Here is a 21460-nt window from a genome sequence, read left to right as displayed (position 1 = left end):
AGGCTGCTGAGATCCTCGGTCAGCTTTACAGAGCCAAATTAACTGAGATTTATTGTTAATTACACTCTGATGTGTTGTGTCATAAATGTTTCACTGCTTCCTCTCAAAGGGAAGGCCGAGATTGTTTAATTATGCACATTTACTGGCTAAGAGTCTTGCTCCGTTTCAGCCCTGCAGCTCTTAAATGCAGGCTCTACAGTGATAACACAGTCAACCAATAAAAAGAACTTCCATCAATATCCATTTTATATGAACGAGTGAATGAATGGCAGCATTTCTGCAGGACTGAAGAGAGCAGACTTAGTGTGGCTCACTTCGACAAAGTGTCCTTGAACAGGAAACAGACTCCCTGCCAGCTCCACAGGTGCTGCTCACGTCCTGAACTCCATTCAAAAGGCAGTTTTCAAAGGGGAGAGTCTCTCTTCAGACAACAGGAAGATTCATACTTCACAAAGACACTTTAGGATACAAGCTGTGTCGCACCTTCACAATGCAGATAAGAGTCGGTAACATCTACATGCTGAAAATATTTAGCGTAGAAGCCACTTTGAGCTCACTTTCAGAAGTACTAAATCAAGACCTGAAATATGACTTCAACTGAGAATCCAAATTGGAGTATTTTTGCACAAAAACAAAACGCATGTTGGCTTGAGAAGAAACAAGTATCAACTGTAATAAAGAAGTAAAACATATAATACTAATCTTTTTTCACACGCACGAGATCGGGGTAGGATCAAATAATAGGCGTGTACTATTAACACTGAAAACATGGCCGTTGTGAGTTTTTGAGCAGTAACAACAAGTAGGGCAGCTTGATAGGCAGGGTGTTTTGTCAGTACACCGGCCCCTTCAGCACATCATAGGGTGAAATGTGTGCTAGTACTGATTAAGCCACTATGTAGTGTCTGCATTATGGGGTTGAGTTGCTTTGAGGTAGATTTGGAGCGCCGTTACTTGGGCGGGCCACGCAGATATACTGTGTGACATATTTTTATTTATTTCCACATCCGAGATTACAAAATTAATTTATTGTTGGTCTTATTCTGGAATTTCAGGAGTTGCTATCAACTACCTCCCATCCTTGGCATCTCATATTTCCTTATGGGCAGGCTGCTCATGTTGCTGTTGTGATACTGCTCAGTGTGAGCCAGCTGTCAGACAAACTCTGACTCCAGAGGCTGGTGTCAGTATACACAGTATTAATGTTCTTAGTACTCATCAGTAAAACCGAGTCTTATCCTTACATACTGGTGATATTCTACACCTTCACAGTCTGGTTTGGGGCTGTTTTGGTCACAAATGTGTCTACAACAAAGTCTAAACTACAGAATATGTAAACAACATATCTGGCATTAAAAACTTGATGATTAATCTTTCGTTACTTTCGAAGACTACGAAGAGCATTTTTTAAAATTAACAACTTTCATTTGTTCTGTTTAGGATGCATGTCACGGCGGGACACGCCGGTGAGTTTATGGAACGTACCCAAATGCAGACACGGAAGAAGACGGAAAACATGAGTATAAAAACAAGGCGAATCATCCAGGGGGAGTAAGCAAAAACTAGAACCTATACTGGGAAAAAACGACTTTGAACAGAAAGACAAGACTTTCAAAATAAAACAGGAAACATGGAGAGACATAGACATGACAACAAAGAGGAGAAGAAAAGACTTATAAATCAGGAGACAAAACTAGAATGAAACGAAATCCTAACTAATAGCAGCAACACAAGAACTTAACATATTTTCAACACAATATAAGAACACAAAAATACAAAACCGACTCAAAACTGCTGGGTCACAGACCCTGCCCCTGACAATGTAAAAATATAATCAATATTCAATATCAACTAAAACACCCTGTTCATGTAGGCTAGGGATGAGTGTTTCCCACACTCTCGAGGCGCCCTTTGACCTTTGTATGACCTCTGTTTCTTATGTGCACCATGTTTTACTCTGAGACTTATTGGAGCCTTCAAACTCCATCTTGCTGCAGGAACCTGGAGAAATAAGGTGCCATCACAGTCCCACAGAAATACACGCAGACGTGTCACAATTCTGAGAAACTACGACTGCTTATTTGACCCAAACCAGTGGCTCTAAAATCCATCTGAACAGCGCGAACAGAACAGCCTGAAAAACTTGTAGCACTTGTACAACAGCATAAAATGTTACCATGTTTTAACTTTTTGTGGGTCACTTTAAGAAAAGCAGTCAAATTTAGGTTTATTTTCTCAAATTTGGTCCAGACAAAAAGCAAGGGTTAAAAGAGTCTCTTTAATCTCTGGAGTATCTTTCACTTCAGCACTTTTTTTAAAAATAATTCATTGTAAATAAGTGAACAAATATCTGTCCTTCCATTTCAGTCCAACCGGGCTCACGGGGATGTTAAAGATCGACTCGGAAAATAGTGTAAAAGTTGGAGTGTGAAAAAAGTAAATCCAGGGATTGAGAAAGAGAAAGCAGGTCAAGGACCTTCATGTCTGAGATGTTTGTAGACGATGAAAAGACATTTAACTTTTTACCGCTCGCCATCTGTGAGCTGAAGACATTTCTTCAGATGGTTTTCCACAATTATAAAGCTGCAGTTTCAGTGCCTGAAAACACATTTCTTAAAAATGTTGTTTTGACTTATGAAAAGAAGTCGAACGCTTGAACGTCGAGGATGAAAAGGCAGCAGAGTCTCTGAATGCCAGAGTGCGAGGCAGCTCTCGGGAGAACAGACATCCCTGAGTCAATATTACAGTCAGCTCACCCTCACCTGGTGGCTCTGCATCAATCAGCTCTCTGATGTCGGCACCCTCTGCTCTGCAGCTTCCTCCCTCTGCCCTTCATCTCTTCTTCTCCTTCTCTGTCTGTCTTCCATCTCCTTCCAGATGTCAACAAGTTTGATCAGGCTGACGTGGGAAAACTGCTGTTTGGCTGACGCTCCTCAGCACCCTGACAGATCCTCCAGCCTCTCGTCTCCTTTTCTTTTGCTCCCCAGTCACTTGTGATTCCAGCACGCTTGATCTGCTCCCCTCCACCTCCGCCACCCGGCAACCCCGCCCCTGTCAAAGCCTCCTGGGGAGCTGGGGAGGGCTCTGCCATGTCAGTGAGGTGACATGACTCACACAGTCATGCGGCACAAAGGAGATAAGTTTGAGATGTTCAAGGGCGACTGTATAGTTGGCGTTTCAAAACGCTCACTTCAGAATTAATCCTCTCAGCGATTTCTGAGTGAAACGGCATGCGGGATGTGACAGGCCTCAATATCCAACGCTGAATTTTAAGATAGCTGGCTGTTTTTCCAAACCGCGTCTCCCAACGCGTTCAAGAGACTCGGGTCTTTTCTTGCTCCGACACAGATTTGTGCAGAGTGGGAGCAAAGAGAAGAGGGTATCATGTAAATCAATAGCGATTAGAGATAGTGAAGACCTCCATTTTGCACTCTGCCAGCCTGCAGTCAGCAGCAGCAGCAGTCTGTGCCTCTCGTGCATTATCATTAAATTTGAATCACAGAGATAAGTATCTTCTCTGAAAGATCATCCCGGTCATCTTAGAAAAACCAAGAAGGTCATTTAACAACACTTGGCACCACAGTGGAGGTATTTACACCACCCTTACAGAACCTCTCAGGCACCTGCATGAATATGCAGTTTGCAGAAATCCAGATTTTCCAGCTCTCTGATGCAGAGTAAACTAGAGTAATTAATAAAGTGATTCATTCTTTAAACAAGCAATCTATTAGCAGCAATCCTGGTAAATAGTAACCTTATATATACAATTATCAATGCATTGTTTTAATATTCCGACCAGTAAAAATAAACCTGCCTTGCAGCATCCGTGTTATTTCTACATTCTTGTTTAAAAGAATTGGTGGGAAAACGTAACAACTTGGGAAATTTGACCATCCAAGAAGCACTTCAGTGGGATAAAGGAAATATAATAAAAGCCATGTGAACATTAACGTTAACAATAAATATTTTTTTGTCTTTCAAAAGGGCTGAACTGAGCTCAGTGGAATAAAGAAAGGAGGTCAAAACTAAATATGACACTCAAGGACAACAAAATAAAACAGGAAGTATACTGTAAGTATAAAAGGAGTAGGAGGAGTACACACATACACAGAGAAAAATTAAAAACTTGTTGTTAGTCAAACTGATGAAGATTTACCGTGAGTGTCCTCAATGCTATGCTAGCGTTCTTACTAGCAACTAGCATGAAAGCTAACATAGCACCAAGCTTTTTGAAACTGCTATCAGGTCCAAACTGTACTTATATTTGACTGGAAACTCATTAAAATGGACAAAAACCTGAAAATGAAAAAGTGTCAGACTGTCTTCTCTTTTTGGAACGATCACAGGAAATGTGATGTTCTCATCTGGATGAGCGAACGCCATTAAAGGGTTGTTGACTTTGTTTTTGCATCTTGCCAGCAAATCCCATGAAGAGAGAGAGAGAAAAAAAAGCAAAAACAAAAGAACAAACCCAACACTGAATTGATCCTACAAACATATTGTCTGCAGCTTAGTCTTCTGTGCCTTACTGCACCATTGTTAGTGGAAGATTAGAACACATCGCTGAGCAGCACCACTACACCGCCGGACGTGTTTATGGCGTTAAACAGAAGCACTGTATCGCCATTTTCTTGCTGGAGCTATTCCCTGCTGGTTTTGGTCACTTGATGAAGTCTTTATTTTTATTTTGTGCCTTTCACTTTTAATAAAAATATATTTCTGCCTGACTAAATGGAAAACGTGGTCACAAATAATTTTACTACAGACATGATTAGAAGTTCTACGGGACCACCTTTGCCCACCTGTTTTGATAGATACAGTTTTAGCAGTTCAGCTGAGAACCACTGGGTTATAGTTAATTAAGGTAAGGATAAATCATTATTCTTGTCTTCTCAGGTGGTATAGTCCACGTTCTTTCCCATCATCTCACTAGAAACATCGATGCTGCTGAGAGAGCGGTGTTATATATTTTCCGCATTTGGGATTCCCAGTAACTATATAACAGTAGCTATATCAGTTATCTCACTGAGGAACAACACAATGATTAGAGTATGGAGAGAAAGCCAGATTTTAAGCAGTTAACCACAATAATAAAACAACCTACTTTATATCCTAGGCTAGCTTTAAAGAGCTGGAGTAGAGATACAGGACCTCTACGGGTTTCCTGTGGATCAGAAATTCTGTGAGTGGGAAACTGGAGTCTGAGTTAATCCCTTAACCTTTTCACTCTGTTCTTGAGCCATTTTTTGAGATTTGGCAGGGAGCACTGTCCAACTGGGAGTGCTGCTGACATGGGGTGGGGTTGGTCTGCAGCAATGTTTATATACTGTCAGCAGCGTCCATATGAAGGCCAACAACCAAGGTTCACCAGCTGCACACTGCCTTACAGTGAGATTAGCTGTGTTAGTCTTTTCACCTGTCAGTGGGTTTAATGTTGTGGCTGATCAGTGTATGTGGACTTTCGGGCATTTGCAGAGCTTCCCAACTCCAGATGGCTGAAAATCTACGAGGAATGTAGAGATTAGTTTTTGGCTTCACTGCCAACTTCTATTTAGGGACTTTAAGAAAAACCCAAGCGCTACCTGTGTGAGTTTAATGCAGATGCGAAAAATCCACTTAAATCATTCCTCCACCTACCCAAGAATCAAAGTGGTGATACATATGCTTACTAGATGTGTTTTGTCTCCACCGCTTTTATATTTTTCAGCCACTGCATTAATGTCCAGCTCTCTTCCTGCTTGTATCACTGTTTCCATCTCCTCTCTGATCAGCAGCAACAGCAGCCTCAGTAAATCCATCAATAGCACTCTTTCACTCCGGTCCAGATGCCAGCCTCTGAGAGCCAGGACATCCACAGCCTCCTATCCGCTCAGGCAGTAAACAAGAACTGCTGCCAGACGCAACCGACACCAGCAGACATTCACACCCCCAAATACACACAGAGTCCTCTCAATATCTGCACTGAAATGCATTTCAAAGGCACTTTTGATACATACAAAATGGACTGCAGCACTCAAAACTGGTTATTCCAACGTGATGCGGTTACTCAATCAGAAGCTGTTTCGAAAATGAATAAAAAATAATAAGTTTGGAGAAGCTTCAAAAAAGTCTTCTTCCATAAAACATGCAGGGCAAAGATACATGTGCGGAAACAACACAGACAGCAAAACACTGAAGAGAAGAAGAGGGAGAGCGGTACTTTCCCAGCATCCCCCAGCACGTCAGAGAAAGGCACTCAAGTTAGAAATACCTGCAACTACAGAATGGACGGAGAGAGAGGGGACATGCCTGGGAAGGAGGAATTGCCCATTCTCCGCCTTGATGCACCTGTTCACTTTCCTCTACTGCACACTTTCTCTTTTATCTTCTTTATTCCCTCTTCTTTCTTCCCCTGTCACTCTTCTTCTGCTGTTGTTTCTTCCCGCTTCCTCTCTTCTTCAGGTCCAGTTTTTATCCCTTTCTTCTCAGCGTGTCCATGTCTCGGCTTCTTCAGGAGCTGTGTCAGCATGAGTGTGTGAAGCGCCTGTGATGGATATGAGAGAACGCTGGAGTGCAGAGGCGTTCCTAACCATGTCTTAGCATGGCCACTGAATAAACTCATCTTTTATGGATGCACAGCCCTCCCCGTCCTGCTTCTCTTAAAGGGACTGCACCCCGTTCCCGCTGCCTTTGATCTCGTCGTGATACGCACAGGATCCGAATCGTGCGCTCACATGTGTCTGTGGGAATATACTGTGGTGTGGAGCATCAGTAATTCAGCATCACTGTGTGGGTTTGACACTTTTCCCTGTGCAGCTGAGGAGGGGGAAGCGATCGATCGGAGGATGAAAAGGAATCCAGAAAATTGGGGGTGAAGGAAAAGGGGGGGATGCTGATGTATCTCAGACAAACTAATGGTCGTGATAAATAATGAATAACAGCAAGCATAGCGTGGCATAGAAAACACTGATATCAGGATATCAAGAACAGTGCAGACACAGCTTATCTTTGTGTGTGTGTGTGTGTGTGTGTGTGTGTGTGTGTGTGTGTGTGTGTGTGTGTGTGTGTGTGTGTGTGTGTGTGTGTCCACTACAAAGGGATATTGTCAAAGTAAATCCTGGCCCAGCACCGGCTGTAATTCAATCTGCAGTTGAAGGCCATGAATTAATGAGACAGCGTGTGTGTGTTCAGGGTCAGAGAGGCTGTACGTCACACACACTGTGACACCTGGTAATAGGATCTCCAGGAAAGCGAGCGAAAACAGCATCTGAGAAAGTAAGAAAGAAATCCTGAACTCACCTGGAAACACAGGTGCACTGAAGTATAATAGAAAGTAAATATGATAAGCACTGATTAGAATTTATCATCTATGAAATCATTATTATTTCCATGTGTCTGAACAGATTGTAACTTTAAAATAAGTCGTGACTAATATTCTCCCTCTAAGCTTCCTTTCTTTAACATTTATTTTCATCAGCTAATCACCAACACCAGCAAATGACCAGAGGACTATACTACAAACAAAATTCCATTATGCACTCGGCTCCACTAAACCTAAAATTTCCTGCACAGCCTCAATCCTAAGCATGAAAACCCGGTGACCAACTACAAGAAACATCAAGCGGGGTATCAAACAATTATTTCTCCCACTGTAACAGTAAAATGCAACATTGTTTCAAAAAAGACAAGACATTAATGCTCCAGAAAATTGTTAATCGTGGGATTTATCGCACAGCGCAGTAAAATAAACATTTTAATTAAAGTGAATTATTATATCGCCGAGTGTGCTCTCAGCGCTGCTGTTTGTTTCTAAGGTGACGACTGCACACATTCGAGTTCTGGAACTTTAAACTGAATACATCTAATGTCATGGTCCTGCAGCTTAATAAGGGAGACGAGGAAATTGATTTAGTCTGTCGGCAGATAAAGTGAAATTGATTTTAATTATTGAGCAGGTATTCTTGGTGTGTGTTCTGTGTTCTAATAGCTGTAATTCCAGCGGCATTAAAGAGACTTAGCAGCAGATTAGAATTTTCAGCATCATCAAATTGATAAATCTTTACCTTCATGACATTACAAAGGACAGATTGTGCTTCATTCACTGGGTTTAGTAAGGTAGTAAAACATATTCCCCTAGCAGAGAATCTAAACTGCACTTAAGGATCAAAGAAAAAGAGTCATTTCCGTCTTATGTTAAACCCAGAACATGACCTACTCCTGACCAGATGACGCATTCGGCACACATTACCATAGTGTGTTATTCAAGGTTCAGTTTTTCTGCTGTGATGTGATGCCACCACGATTCTTTTCTTTTGCTGCTCTAAAAGTACAGGTAGACTTTCATGACACTAGTGTAACTTTCTTTGACAGCATGCGTTATCGCAACAGGGGTGCCATGAAAATTAGGGAAAAAGTTAACTTCTCACTTCCAGCAACAGAGAGTATAAAACATGTGCATAGCCTCTGACTGTGAATAATGAAGCCAGTGCACAAGACCCTTAGGCCTGCATTCTAATGCCCAGTAGGGGGTGACTCACCTCTTTGCAAAAAGATTGAGTCCTAGAAAACTCTACAGGAAGACCTCCCTCGACCTGTGCAAACACTTTCCTGATAAGTACATGGGTGCTATCACTAGCTAATAAGATAAATCAGTGAGTGGTTATGAGTTTTTGTGTTCCAGAAAATACATAAATCGAGCCTGAGGTGCAAAGCTTCTAATGGCAGAAACACTGATATCTGAGTGGAAGTTGGTTCGCTAGCCAAATTTCTTCGATAAGTAACATGATGCAGTTCCATGATTACATACAATAATGTAAATCAAAGGATCACAGTTATAATTGCATTTAATTTAATGAGTGTAGCTTGTGTGTAAATGATGTGTAAACTGAACTTCTTAATTTTGCTGCACCTTAGAACAAAGTTTACTAAAACTTTTATGTAAGAGACGAGTGTGGGATGTGTGCTCTGACAGAGTGGACAGGATGCTGTACACCCGCCAACACGGAGCCTTGTTTGTTGCCTAGTGGCCTGAATTGACGTGCTGGTAAATAAAACATAGCTATAAATTAAAGATGGCACTCACTGGGCCTTGGGGGGATGGATGGACGCTCGTGTGCTTGTCATAATGCTCTGGAGTGTGTGCTTTTTGCCTTTGAGCTACTCGCCCTCACTTTGCTGCACACATACACACCCCCACAGGTGTCACAGGTGGCTAATAGAAACATATAACATTGTGATGTATGCTCGGCCTTGATTTCTCTCTCGAAAGCTCATTGAGAGGTGACATCAGAGGCACTTTTCTATAGGTGGCGAAGCAATTAGCGCGCACAGCCACAGCTTAGCGAGAAACAAATGCACCCTGAGGAGAGAGAAACAGTGGAAATGTAATTACAGAGGGGTGAAAAAGGCTTGTTTACATGCTTCTTAGGTGGATTAAAAGCAGATTTTGACTTTATAAACACTGGATTGCAATATTTAAATGTAAAGCAAAAATTTGGAGAGTGCAGTGCAGAATGCGGGAGGGGGGATTGTGGTTAAAAGAAAGAACACTAGGAGGAGGAGGAGACTGAGGGGGTGACAGGCTGACAGGCCTGAATGACAGACCAAGCAGAAAAACAGACAGATGAAGAGAGAAGGAATAAATACAGAGCAGTGACAGGAAAAAGAGAGGAAAGGCAGAGAGACAGACAGAGATGACAGGATAATTAGAGATTCATGGATTCCTGGTTGACCGGTGAGAGGAAGAGCAGCTGCTCTCTTGCTACGTCTGGCCAGGGGGGCTGAATAATGAATCGCGATACTGGAAACACGCGCTGTAACCCCACATACGCCACGCCGTGCGGCAGCAATTACCCGCAGACAGATGAAGAGGCAGGTGGAGAGAACTTCAAAAGGACTCACGGTGTCCCTGTTAACTGCCATATGTCAGGAAAAGGGGACACCAGTTCAAGTCCAGTGACAGCAGGGCTGTACACAGACCTGCTGAAGGTTCACGGGTGAAAATGAAAAAGTGGCACCCCTGTCACGATAACACATGCCGTCAAAGAAAGTTACACTAGTGTCATGAAAGTCTACCTGTACTTTTAGAGCAGCAAAAGAAAAGAATCGTGGTGGCATCACATCACAGCAGAAAAACTGAACCTTGAATAACACACTATGGTAATGTGTGCCGAATGCGTCATCTGGTCAGGAGTAGGTCACGTTCTGGGTTTAACATAAGACGAAATGACTCTTTTTCTTTGATCCTTAAGTGCAGTTTAGATTCTCTGCTAGGGGAATATGTTTTACTACCTTACTAAACCCAGTGAATGAAGCACAATCTGGCCTTTGTAATGTCATGAAGGTAAAGATTTATCAATTTGATGATGCTGAAAATGTCTAAATGTTTTCAGACTATTTCCCAGATAATTTCCCACATGAGCATAAATGGCAACTCATTGTCACAATTTGTGCTCATTTTACTTTCCCTTCAGGCTCTTATTTTGAAAGTTTAGTTGTCGTGTTAGTTTGCTGTCCTGGTTATCATCACGGTGGTCATCAATCTTATTCAGATGCTTTACCAAAATTAATGCAGCAGTTATAATTCCAAATATTCCTGTATGATTTCCTGTCAAAAAGCCTGATGCACTCACTCAAGTGACTTTATTTTGTCATGCCAATTAAGGCCACTTGCAGAGAAGGTCAGCAGGAGCTGCACTGTGTCTTTGTGGAACTAGAGAAAGTATATGATAAGAGAGGAACTGTGGTACTGCATGAGGAAGTCACTTAATGGTACATGGACTGGTTCTTGTGTTGCACTTTTCTTTTTTATTGAGCAGTCAAAGTGCTTTATACAACATGCCTCGTTCACTCGTGACACCACTTCTTTCTGTCTCTAAGTGCTTTCTAGCACTTCTATCTATTCACACACATTGAGACGCCTGTGAATGCATCAGGAGCGACTCCACCAACCTCCTTATTAGTGAAAGACGTGCTCCACCTCAGAGAAGCCTGTGAGGGCACGGAGCAAAGCTGGATGGCAGCATACAGTCACTATAACGTCACAGTGGTTATGACCATCTTTAAGCTACAGCCTTTACAATCCCCACATTTTGTGTGGGCAAATCTGATGGCACCGCACCACAGATATGATCAAAGATGGCTCACGAGCACAGTGGACTTTTACATGGTCAGCAGCCATGAATTATATATGTTTTTAATTGCTGGCTGCAGGCGTAGGCAGTGTGCCAGCAGCCAGCTCTGGCCCTCCATTATCAGCTTTATGCTATAGGTCAGGTCAGAGAGCCCACATAAAGGACTCAGTCAGGTCCAGGATCAATTCAGAGATGCTTGTAGATAACTGGACATTTCCAAAAATGAGCTTAGCAAATGCAGGATGAGTACAGGTCTGCAGAACTCACAATACCTTAGAGCTGAGGTATCCTGAGTAGTTTGGGAGGAGGAGGATTTTTGGAGTTTAAACAGATAGGAGGCAAACCTGGATAGACACAGGGATATAAAAACAGAGAAGAGAACATCAGAGTGAACTAAAGCATGTTTCACAGTCATTAAATCCACAGCTTGATAGATGAGGTATTTTAGCAACTGAGAATCAAAAGCTTCAAACTCCTGCTGGAAAAAACAACATAAAGCCAGAATTAATCAAAGACACCTTGTCATTAAAACAATAAAACTAATGTATCAGTGTGTTAACATATTATATTGGGCAAGTCTGTCATTAAATACGGATGAAATTATTGAAACGGTCTCAGGCTGCCTTTCAATTAGATGCCATCCATCTGGGTTCAGAAGAATGTCTACTTTATTGATCTCTGCATTTAACCCATTCACTCAGTGAAGCAGTGGGCAGCCATTGGGCACCCGGGGAGCAGTGGATTTGAACCACCTCCCGGTCATGGGGCCACCACTCTACCTACTGAGCTATCCCTGCCCCTGCTAAATGGCTCAAACACCTTTTGTTTGTCACTGCTCTGGTTTTAATTCAGTTCTTCTATTTTTAGACTTCACAAGAATCGGGCAGACAGACACTTTGATCCTTGCGTGAATGTGAGTTATTATGCCAAAAGTGGGTCAGGTAAACACCCCGCTATGTTATTTTAATGCATTTCTAAGACTGAGCGGACAGATTTGAATGGCTCTCCTGGATGTCATGTAATGATTTAGAGAGACAAAGAAGAGAAAGCGTTGCAGCCACTGGAACTGTGGGAGCTGCTGCAGCAGGGCTCATATTGACTAATTAATTAGGATGGAAAAGCTCCGGCACAAAAAATAAACAGTTGAGAAATAATGAGTGCTGTACAAGTATGTGCCATTTCTTTTTAATCTTGCAAATTTTAACACTAAAACACACTCAGCCAAGGATGCAGTACCAGCAAAGAATTATTAAGATGCTATATATTATAGATTTTTTACTTCAACTTTCTGTTGCTGCCCAACAAAATTGTCGGCTGTTCTTTTTTATGCTTCTCAGTTATCACTGAGTCAATATCTAAATTTTTTATGTAATACTGGTCAATTTAACAGTCAGGGGAGTCCGTGGTCAGGCACAGGAAGGCAGGCACTGTGTAAACAATCCAGGTGAGAGAAGCAGGGAAAAGGCAGTCCAGGAGGTCATACAACATGAGGTCAACACGAGGAAGAGCTGGACACACTCAAACGAGGGCAACCGCCTAATTGGGTGTAGATGAAACTGGTGAGGGTGGGGCGGACAATTACAAAGCAGTGAAAACTGAAAACTGACAGAGGAGCAAAGTGATGAGCCGCCTTTCTCATTGCTCAAACTGCACATCCTCGACTCCTCTCTTTATGTGATATTAACTCCTACCAGAAACACAAGCGGAGGAGGTGAGGACGAGATGAGAGCAGAGAGGAGTTGAAGGAAACGGGCATTTAACCAAAAATGAGCCTTATTTTTAAGAGACGTCAATTAAATATGATAGTGGCGCAGCAGCTGTGTCATAAATCGTTTTATTATAGCCCAACCACTGTGGGATTTTATGATGTCAGATGTAACAATGCTCAGTTTTAATTAAATTCACAACATGGCACAATGTGACAAGATATTCTCCTTTTTTAAATTATCCACACATAAAAAGTGAAAGGCGTACATTTTATCATCTTAAATAACTGAAACTTATGAAAGGAGATGAAAGAATTTCCTTCCTGTATATTTCAATAACAAAAAATCATAATCGAGTGAAGCTTTTGTGGCTTCGTGATAATTTCATTGTACTCATTTCTATTGTTTTCATTTAACTGTGTGCATTTAATATCAATATGTTGGTGCAAATGGTTCAGGATGAGTGGAAGGTATTTATGTGAGGAGACTATTTTACCATGAAACCAAGTATGACCAAGAAAGACAGGAGGATGGAAAGCAAAAACAAAACCAACACAACCATGTTCATGTTCGTGTCCTGAGGGGCCGTGTCTAGAAACATCTGTAGTAGCAACAACTGCATGCATTATGTTTTTTTCTAAATGTATTACATTTCATATATTGACATGAAAAAGTTGTTTTGCCTTTACCTCCACTTTAGATTAGCGAGGCTGTGACACCAAGAGTGCAGCGGGTTGATGACCACTGGTTGGAGCACAGATAGGAGAGAGCAGTGATGCTCTGCTTAACGTGAAAATAAATTCCTGTCAAATTCAAATTATTTCCTTTGTCATGCTGATAATATTACAGTGTGAACAGTTATGATTTGACAAAAAAAGAAAAAAAAAAGAGAGCAAATATGTGAATATAGGAGATGACCTAGTTGTTCTGTCTCTTATAGTTCCAGCTTGCAGCAGTTGCTCAGGGTCTGTTCAAGTTATCATGTGCAGTATGATGTTTGAAGAGTGAAGAGATAAATAAGGATTGATCTGAAGCTTCCCCCCTCACTCCATTTGGCAGACTAAATACTAAAATTTGGGTCACATCGTCAGTGCAGTACCAGTGCTGTAAACTCTATGCTCACGCTGATATGCTGACACCAAAATTTTCTATTTGTACACGTAAAAATAACTTTTAGAGCTCTCTGTCTTCTGTACGGCACATTTGTGGTGCAGTTATTGTAAGGCAAAACTGAAAAATCTTTAGGTGACATACAACCCAGGTGCAACTGGACTTTTTTAATCCCTGGTGGTGATAAAATGTATTCCTCTAGCACTTTATTGTGAAACAACGTAAGGTTGTGACGGAGGTGACATTGTTCCATCTACACTGATCCATGCACAGCTTTTCAATATTTTACGACGTACGAAGAGTGAAAGGATTCGTCATATTTTACAAGATCCGTGTAAAACGGAAAAATGTACATCAGAATTCTCCATAAGGGTGATATCTGCAAATTCTTATTTTGATTGGTTGTACTGAAGTCATGGATTTGTGGCTGCCATCCGTGAGATAGGTTGGAAACATCCTCCTGAAAAGTGTCAGGAAGAATCATCTGACCGTGATGTTTCTTAAGGTTTTCATTCAACAGTGATTCACCATGAAACAGGAAGTTCTTTTCAAGGGGTCAAAAAGGCTTAAAAAGTTCTCGAAAATTGGCAACATACATCTGAAACGATGAGAGCTTTCATCATCTATGGGTCTTATGTGGTAAAATGACTTCAGCACCACCTACAAAATGTTTATGAAGCAGCCGTGGCGTTACACTTAACTACACCTTTGTTTATGAAATCCAAGCATATCATGTAAAATCTATGATGTATAAAAAATTCCTCCTGGGTCTGTACATTAAATCCAACTGGAAGTCTACACTTTTAAATTTAAGATGTTGTAGCATGCTGAATTTCAATCATTCATCACAGCAGAGATTGTTATGACTCAGGGTGAATTGTCCAACATGTTCCAAATGTCACATGTTTGAGTCCAAATCTGGAGACATCTAGATGTTAATATTTAGTCATAGTCAAAGTGCCACCTAGTGGCAAAAGGAAGTTATAAGTACCTTATTGGTGTAGCAGCCAATTAGGCATCCACAAGACAGGAAACACCTCGAATGCAGCACACCTCAGTGTCCAAGGGATCCATCTTTGTTGGTTATGGTTTGTCAAATTTGAGTTTCCTGTTGAGGATATTTAACCTTAAAAAATTAAAGTGTGTTTAATAATTTGATTAACGTTGACTTAATCCCATTTTTATGAAAATATGCGAGTTGACTTTGTAAGGAATGCAAAGACATGTAGAAAGCATTTGAAGCGCATAAGCAGTGAAAACATTTGACTTTTATGCTGTAATGTGTCAACGGTGTATTCTTGGACTGGGTTTTATTTGATTACGATGCTTAGCTTGTTGTTGGGTTCATGATTGGTGGCTGCAGCGCTCCCAAAGGGCAAAACGCTGACAATATGAGTCATACACATGATCTACCCAAGTAATTTGCTGCTAACTGATTGCTCTGTGTACGAGCTGTCTGGCTTTCCTCACCCTAATGGAAGCACCTCTATTTGGGTTTGGCAGCTACAAAATAACAGTAATCACCTGCTTTGTCAGTGTTAGATTTCTGGTCCAAAGAAAACTTCATAAGCAGCCTAATTCTGCTGTCACAGGCATTATATCAACAGATTTTCTTCCAGTTTGGCTGGATACAGGTGGCAGCAAACCAGAGACAACTGAGCTAAATAGCAAAGCTTCACTTTGTATTCCAGTGAGCCCACTAATGCGATGCTTAATCCAAAGGGTAAACTAGGACCTGCAGTGATATACGCGAGCCAAAAAGACAAAAGAGCTCGGGTCTGTCTCAAAAGCAATAAAGAAATAAGACAGAAAATGTGTGTGTGTGTGTGTGTGTGTGTGTGTGTGTATATATATATATATATATATATATATATATATATTAAGAAGAAGTAACTGCTCTCACAGCTAGAGATTGACTAGGTACGGCACATATGCTACAGCAAGGGGGTGCCATGACAACAGGTCAGGGGGGAGATATCATCATCACCCCCACCTGAGATTGCGTACCAAGCCCCAAGTATGACTGAAGAAGTAGCATTGAGTGTGAGAGGAACTGACCTGAACGATAGGATCAGTAAAGCGCTATACAAATACAGACCATTTACCATCATGGCGACGCTCGTAAAGAAAGACAGGACCCTCAAACTCCCAGACCTCTGGTACAGGACCCGAGCTTGAAGGATAAAGACCGCCCACAGGGGCGAGAGAGACACATAAGTCTGAATATAATGAATGAAAGGAGGAATATGTGGAATGCAATGCATTTCAAATTTTTGTAGTTAAATTAATTAAAAAGTAGTTTTTAGTGCGAACAGCTAATCAGCAATTTAAAAACCAAGTTTTTACTATTTTAAAGAAGACAAAGGTCCAGACAGCAACAACAAATGAAACAAAGCTCATTTATTTCAGCGTTCACCTATCCTTCCCTACCCTATTCATTGGCCAGGTACTTCTAACTTATTATTAGTTGGACTGTACATTTTCAATAGTGTTAGATCTTCATTAATTTGGAATGCTTGATGCAAATGTTCATTCATGCTGGGAAAACATATTCCAAATTGATGATAAAAATAAGTAAGTAAATAGAAGGTGAAAGGCAAGAAACGACTAATGACAAAGGGTGGCTCATAGTCTCAACACCCAACTCAGCGTTGTTGGGGCTGTCATAGGGCACCAGTCTGTCACAGCGCTAACACAGAGAGACAGCCAATTTAGCCACCAGTTAGCCTAACAGCCGTGGTAGATCAACCCTGTAGATCAAAGACAGTTTTTCCCTTTAACTTTGTGGGTTTTATCCTATAAATTTGCTCATTTTTTCTCGTTTTCATATAAATATGTAATTTATTCTTCATAACTTCAAAATCTGTGTTCAATGTTTTCCTGATAAATCTGTGGAGGATTTTCTCATGTTTTTACTTCTTCCTTCCTCAGGAAAAAGTTTTTTTAAATATAATTTTTTTATTTTTTCCTCTTAGATTTGAGTTTTCTTCTCATAATTTTCTCTCAGGAATTTAAATTTTACTTGTTAAAAAAAAAGAAGTCATAGACTAAAACATATTGGATGAGATAAATAATGTCAAACATTCCACTAGAATGTTCATTCATATTAAAAACCAAACACTGGGTGTTTAAAGGTCTGAGACTTGTTTCTCTCTTTTTCCTCATCATTTTTGTGAGAGTTTGGATTTCAGTGTGTTGAACATGAGGGTGAAACATTTTTCCTTTCCGTATCCTGTATATTTGTATCTCAGTATCATTTGCCACAGCTACAAATTAATGTGCAGTTTCATTTGGCCTGTGTTAGTGAAGGTCACCGTGTCCCTTAAAGCTATCCCAGCATGCACTGACTGAAAGTCGGTCAGGCTGACAAGGAGCCAACATGACCATATTTTTTATCTGAGGGCATTTCTAAAGCACCACTTGACCTGAGTTGCATGTCATTTTGCTGTAAAGAAAAAAAAGACTAAACATCGAGGTGAGAGTGGACCGGCTTCATTCACAAAGGCCACGATTCAAACCTGTAAGAGAAGCGATTTCAAACGAAAAGCTAAGAGTTTAAGAAGCATCAGCATCTCTCTGCCTTCCAGTTGTGCATGAAAGGCTGAAAAATTACAATTTTCTCCTCTTTTCTAAGCATCGATCCCAGCCAAGCAACACAGTCTGCATTTTAATTCCTACTAACAGCCAGTTTGCTAATTAACTATTTTGTGCATCACATTTTAAAAGTAAGAGTAAACAAATGTCCTTCACAGCTTCTCACACACCTTTTAGAACAGAAAGTTCACTCAACTGAACGATAATTAGCAGTAAAAGCTGAAACTAGAGAATTAGAGCTTTGTAATTATTATTTAGAAAGGTCAGTAAAGTCATTTACTTTCAACTGAAATCTAATGACTGCATTTTACAACCTTAGAAAACGGTGCATGTTCTGCTATCAGCTCCAGCACAGCACACAGTGCAGAAAGCTACAAAGTAAAAGTTCGTTGGTCAGATAAGTGACAATGAGATAAAGTCTTCTTGTGCAGGGTGAGAGTGGGTAAGGTGGGCAGGGAGACGAGCTCAAAGCAGGTACTCTGAGTAAACACATGTAAGCATAAAACAGTACAAACAGGTCGGTAAACTCGAGCTCCTTTTTAACCAAACTTTAACCAAAGTAGTTTCTTTTTAAAATATGGTTCCTGTTTCCCACGACGACAAAAGCATTTATGCTGCTGCAAAGAAAATGTGTGTTCATGCAACTTTTAATGCAACACAAAAATATTAGAAACATAGCAGACACAAGAAAATGACAACAGTTTGAAAAGAGACAAAGTATCAAAGTTAGTATCAGTTTTTCCCTTGTTGATTATTGTACACACAGACATGATAGATGAATTCAGTGAATTTTATTTTATGCACACAAAAAGCAAACAAAAAAATTGCAGGACATCAGGAGCTTAATTTTATTTATTTGATCATTTATTTTTGGATTTGATTGATCATATATTCAGATGCACTTTTAATGGCAGACGTTTCTTTATCATTTCAAGCTGCTGATCCAAATTCAGTGATTTCCGCACCAGGAGTTATCAAACACAGGCCCATTGAATCACACACTTTGGCTGGATTCATTTTTAAATATCTGACTCTTGCACTGAGTGTTAAAACCTAAAGGCGTGCTCTCAGTTCCCCTCCTGAAAAGATTAGAAAATTATTTCTTCCGTCTCTTTTTCATGGATTATTGAACTTGAGCTGAGGAGACTCATTTCTTTTTTCCACTCGGGCTCTCCAAAGAAATTAAATCAGTTATCATGTAGCCCTAATTGTGTTGCTCATTCACACGGCTCTTTTTGAAGCCTTCCTGACCTGTCTGCCTTCTGTCTCTTTTACCCTTTAATTTACCTGCCCATCTAGGCCAACAGAGAAAAGAATTTGTTGCCATAGCAACGCCTTGGCAGTAAGAGGAAGGGTTACCCGAGCACACTGGTATTTAAACACACACACACACACACACACACACACACACACACACACACACACACACACACACACACAAACACACACACACAAACACACACACACACACACAGAGCGAGAGCGCAGGTCAGTGGAGAAATCAGCTCTTCAGCTTCTGCAGCAGCAGAGGATCTGTGCACAGTAACCTTAAGGCAGCCTTTCATGTTGCTCCACCAAAGGGCTTCCAGATTTGTCTTTTAATGTTCATCTAGTTTGGAGGCTGTTAAAAGCTTCACAGTAATCTATTTTAAGTCAGAGCGGGCCCTTCGCTCGGAGCGTCTTCAGGAAAATGTTTCGTGACTTTTCTGCACTAAAGTCACCGGAAGTCTTTCCAGAAATAAAATGCAAAAGAAAATATTGAAGATGTCAGCAAAACCATGCCACATAAAAATATGAATAAAATAAATCAAAAACACTATTTTTCTTCAAAGAAGAAAAAGAATTGAATCGTCTTATCAACAGGGTTTCCCATCATGCAGCAGGAGAGTCCCCGCAGAGGGACACCACAGGCAGACCCTCCTTTACTATGTATGTTTTAAGTCTTTACTTCAGGAGGAATAAACTTGCTGCTCTCTCTGCTTCAGTGTCAGACAGCAGAGGTGAAGGTTCAGATCTTTACTGATCCTCGTAACTTCCACCAGGCAGCTTTTTTACATTTACATTGTTTTACCAACTTGCTAAAACACTGGTTTGCTGTGGGACAGTTATCTATGACTAGTTAATCTGTTGTATGCACTTATTTTCCCTTAGAAAAAAGTTGTTAAAAGCTTTTCTGCTATTGAGATCCTCAGTCTGATCCTACAGTATCTGGATGGCAAGAATTCACGAAGGGAAGACGTCACAGAGGGGAAAGAACAGAAACTGACCACGAACCAAAGACAAGAGTATGAAAAAGAACCAGGGAGCAGGTAGAGCGGCGTCAGTCATGCAGACAAATTGCATGCGTCACGTTGGATCCAGATGGGCTGTCAAAACTGTCTGATGGCACAGGCAAAGGAAGTGATGACGTGTCAGCTAACATAGAGGTTATTTTGTTCAGACATGAGTACCTGTGTCTCACAGCATGTGTTTAACATTCAGAAACTAGAAGATGCTACCTTATAAAGTGGAGTTATTCAGCTTTGCCTTATTTTCTGTCACTTATCTTGAATATTTACATCAAACATGGACAAAACATAATGTAAATATATCATAAACTAGAGGAAATACTTCTGAATCTGAGTTCCTGCCAATACAGATACTGTACACCATATCAATCAATGCATAAACAAAGCCACATTAGGGTTAGTCAGTGTGGGCCTCTTTAATGACACAGCAGATAGTTCTGAGGGGTCTGTGAGCCCTTCCCCCCCCCCATGTACCACCAAGTTTCTGTATCGTTATATAATCTTTAAGCTCCATACTGGCCAGATGTCATTAAAATGAAGTACTTTTTAGTTTGTTTTTTACTGAAGTCTTTAATTAATCTTAAGCTGACTTTGTGACATCACCTAAACCTCAGCAATGACTTTACAGGTCCCTCTGTGATTGAGAGAGAGAGATTTTTTTTTTTTAACAAATTGTAAAAGTGTCTTGTAACATTAATTGCGACTTTTTTGCCCCTTTGATATGAATTTCCATTCATTTGGCAAACATAATGGATAGCTGTGAATGTTTTTACCATCGCAAGCTTTGATTTTATTGTAATTTTCCACTTCGAATGACTACATTGTGATGTTTGCACTGAATCGTGGATAACAGACCCAGATTAATAGGATTTACTGCTGCAGAAGCCTCAAGGCAGACACTTAATACCTAGCATGAACGCACGAGATGATTCAGGTTAACCCCTTTTTGCATGAAATTGATTAAAAACTATAGTTGATGTTTTTCAATGTGTCATAAATATGGGAAACAGAACAAGAAACAAATGGAGCCTAAAAAAAAACAAACAAAAAAAAAAAAAACAAAAAAACAAGGATACACCTCCCCGGACCGTCACTTACCCACTGCCAAACGGGTCATGCTGGATGATGGTCTCATCTACGGTCTCTGCAGACTCTTTCACATCTGTCACACATGCTCAGTGTGAATTTGCTGTCTGCGATGAGATCAGGGTGCCGATAACAGAGCTGCCAGTTCTGTGTGTTCTCAGGCTGACGCCAACTGAACAGCGGTGTGCTAGCACAGGTCTGACTGAAGGACATCAGGTCTGCGTGTCACCTCATGGTGTCTAACAGTTTGGCCAAAACATGCTGAAGGAGCCCACTGGAGGTCAGGTACCAGTCATGCTGCTGGGTTAAGGTCCTTCATCAGCTCTTTTCTCGTGTAACAGCCCATAAATGTGCCACCCTGGAGGAGCTGGACTATGTGCAACCTAAATGGACTGTAGGCATGATGCAAACCCACCAGCCACAAGGACAAAAAACAAAAGAGCTAGAGTCAGGAGGGACGAGGAGCGATCATCAAGCTGTGGTCACCTGTTAAACCATGACCTCCATGGAGGTAGTCTCATTTCCTCTCCAGCGCACCTGTAGTCACGTCCATTTGCACTAAAGG

The 21460-nt window shown here is 40.9% G+C and overlaps 1 protein-coding gene across 3 annotated transcripts in view; it reads right to left on the bottom strand.

Moving 5' to 3' along the window:
- The window catches only part of srcin1b (SRC kinase signaling inhibitor 1b), a 140956-nt gene extending 134384 nt beyond the window's left edge, over positions 1 to 6572 (bottom strand). For all 3 annotated transcript variants that reach the window (XM_085285386.1, XM_085285388.1, XM_085285387.1), the window contains exon 1: positions 6289 to 6572. In XM_085285386.1, the coding sequence (XP_085141512.1) occupies positions 6289 to 6310 (22 nt within the window). In that variant the 5' untranslated portion in view covers positions 6311 to 6572. The remainder of the gene's footprint in view (positions 1 to 6288) is intronic.
- Between the last annotated feature and the right edge of the window lie 14888 nt (positions 6573 to 21460).

This window comes from Mchenga conophoros, linkage group LG8 (genome assembly GCF_057382185.1).
Source record: "Mchenga conophoros isolate Kocher_MC1m ecotype Shallow Benthic linkage group LG8, M_conophoros_male_GT1.1, whole genome shotgun sequence".
Classification (NCBI taxonomy): domain Eukaryota; kingdom Metazoa; phylum Chordata; class Actinopteri; order Cichliformes; family Cichlidae; genus Mchenga; species Mchenga conophoros.
Note: the sequence above shows the minus strand (reverse complement) of the source record. Positions and strands in the feature narration are given on the sequence as shown.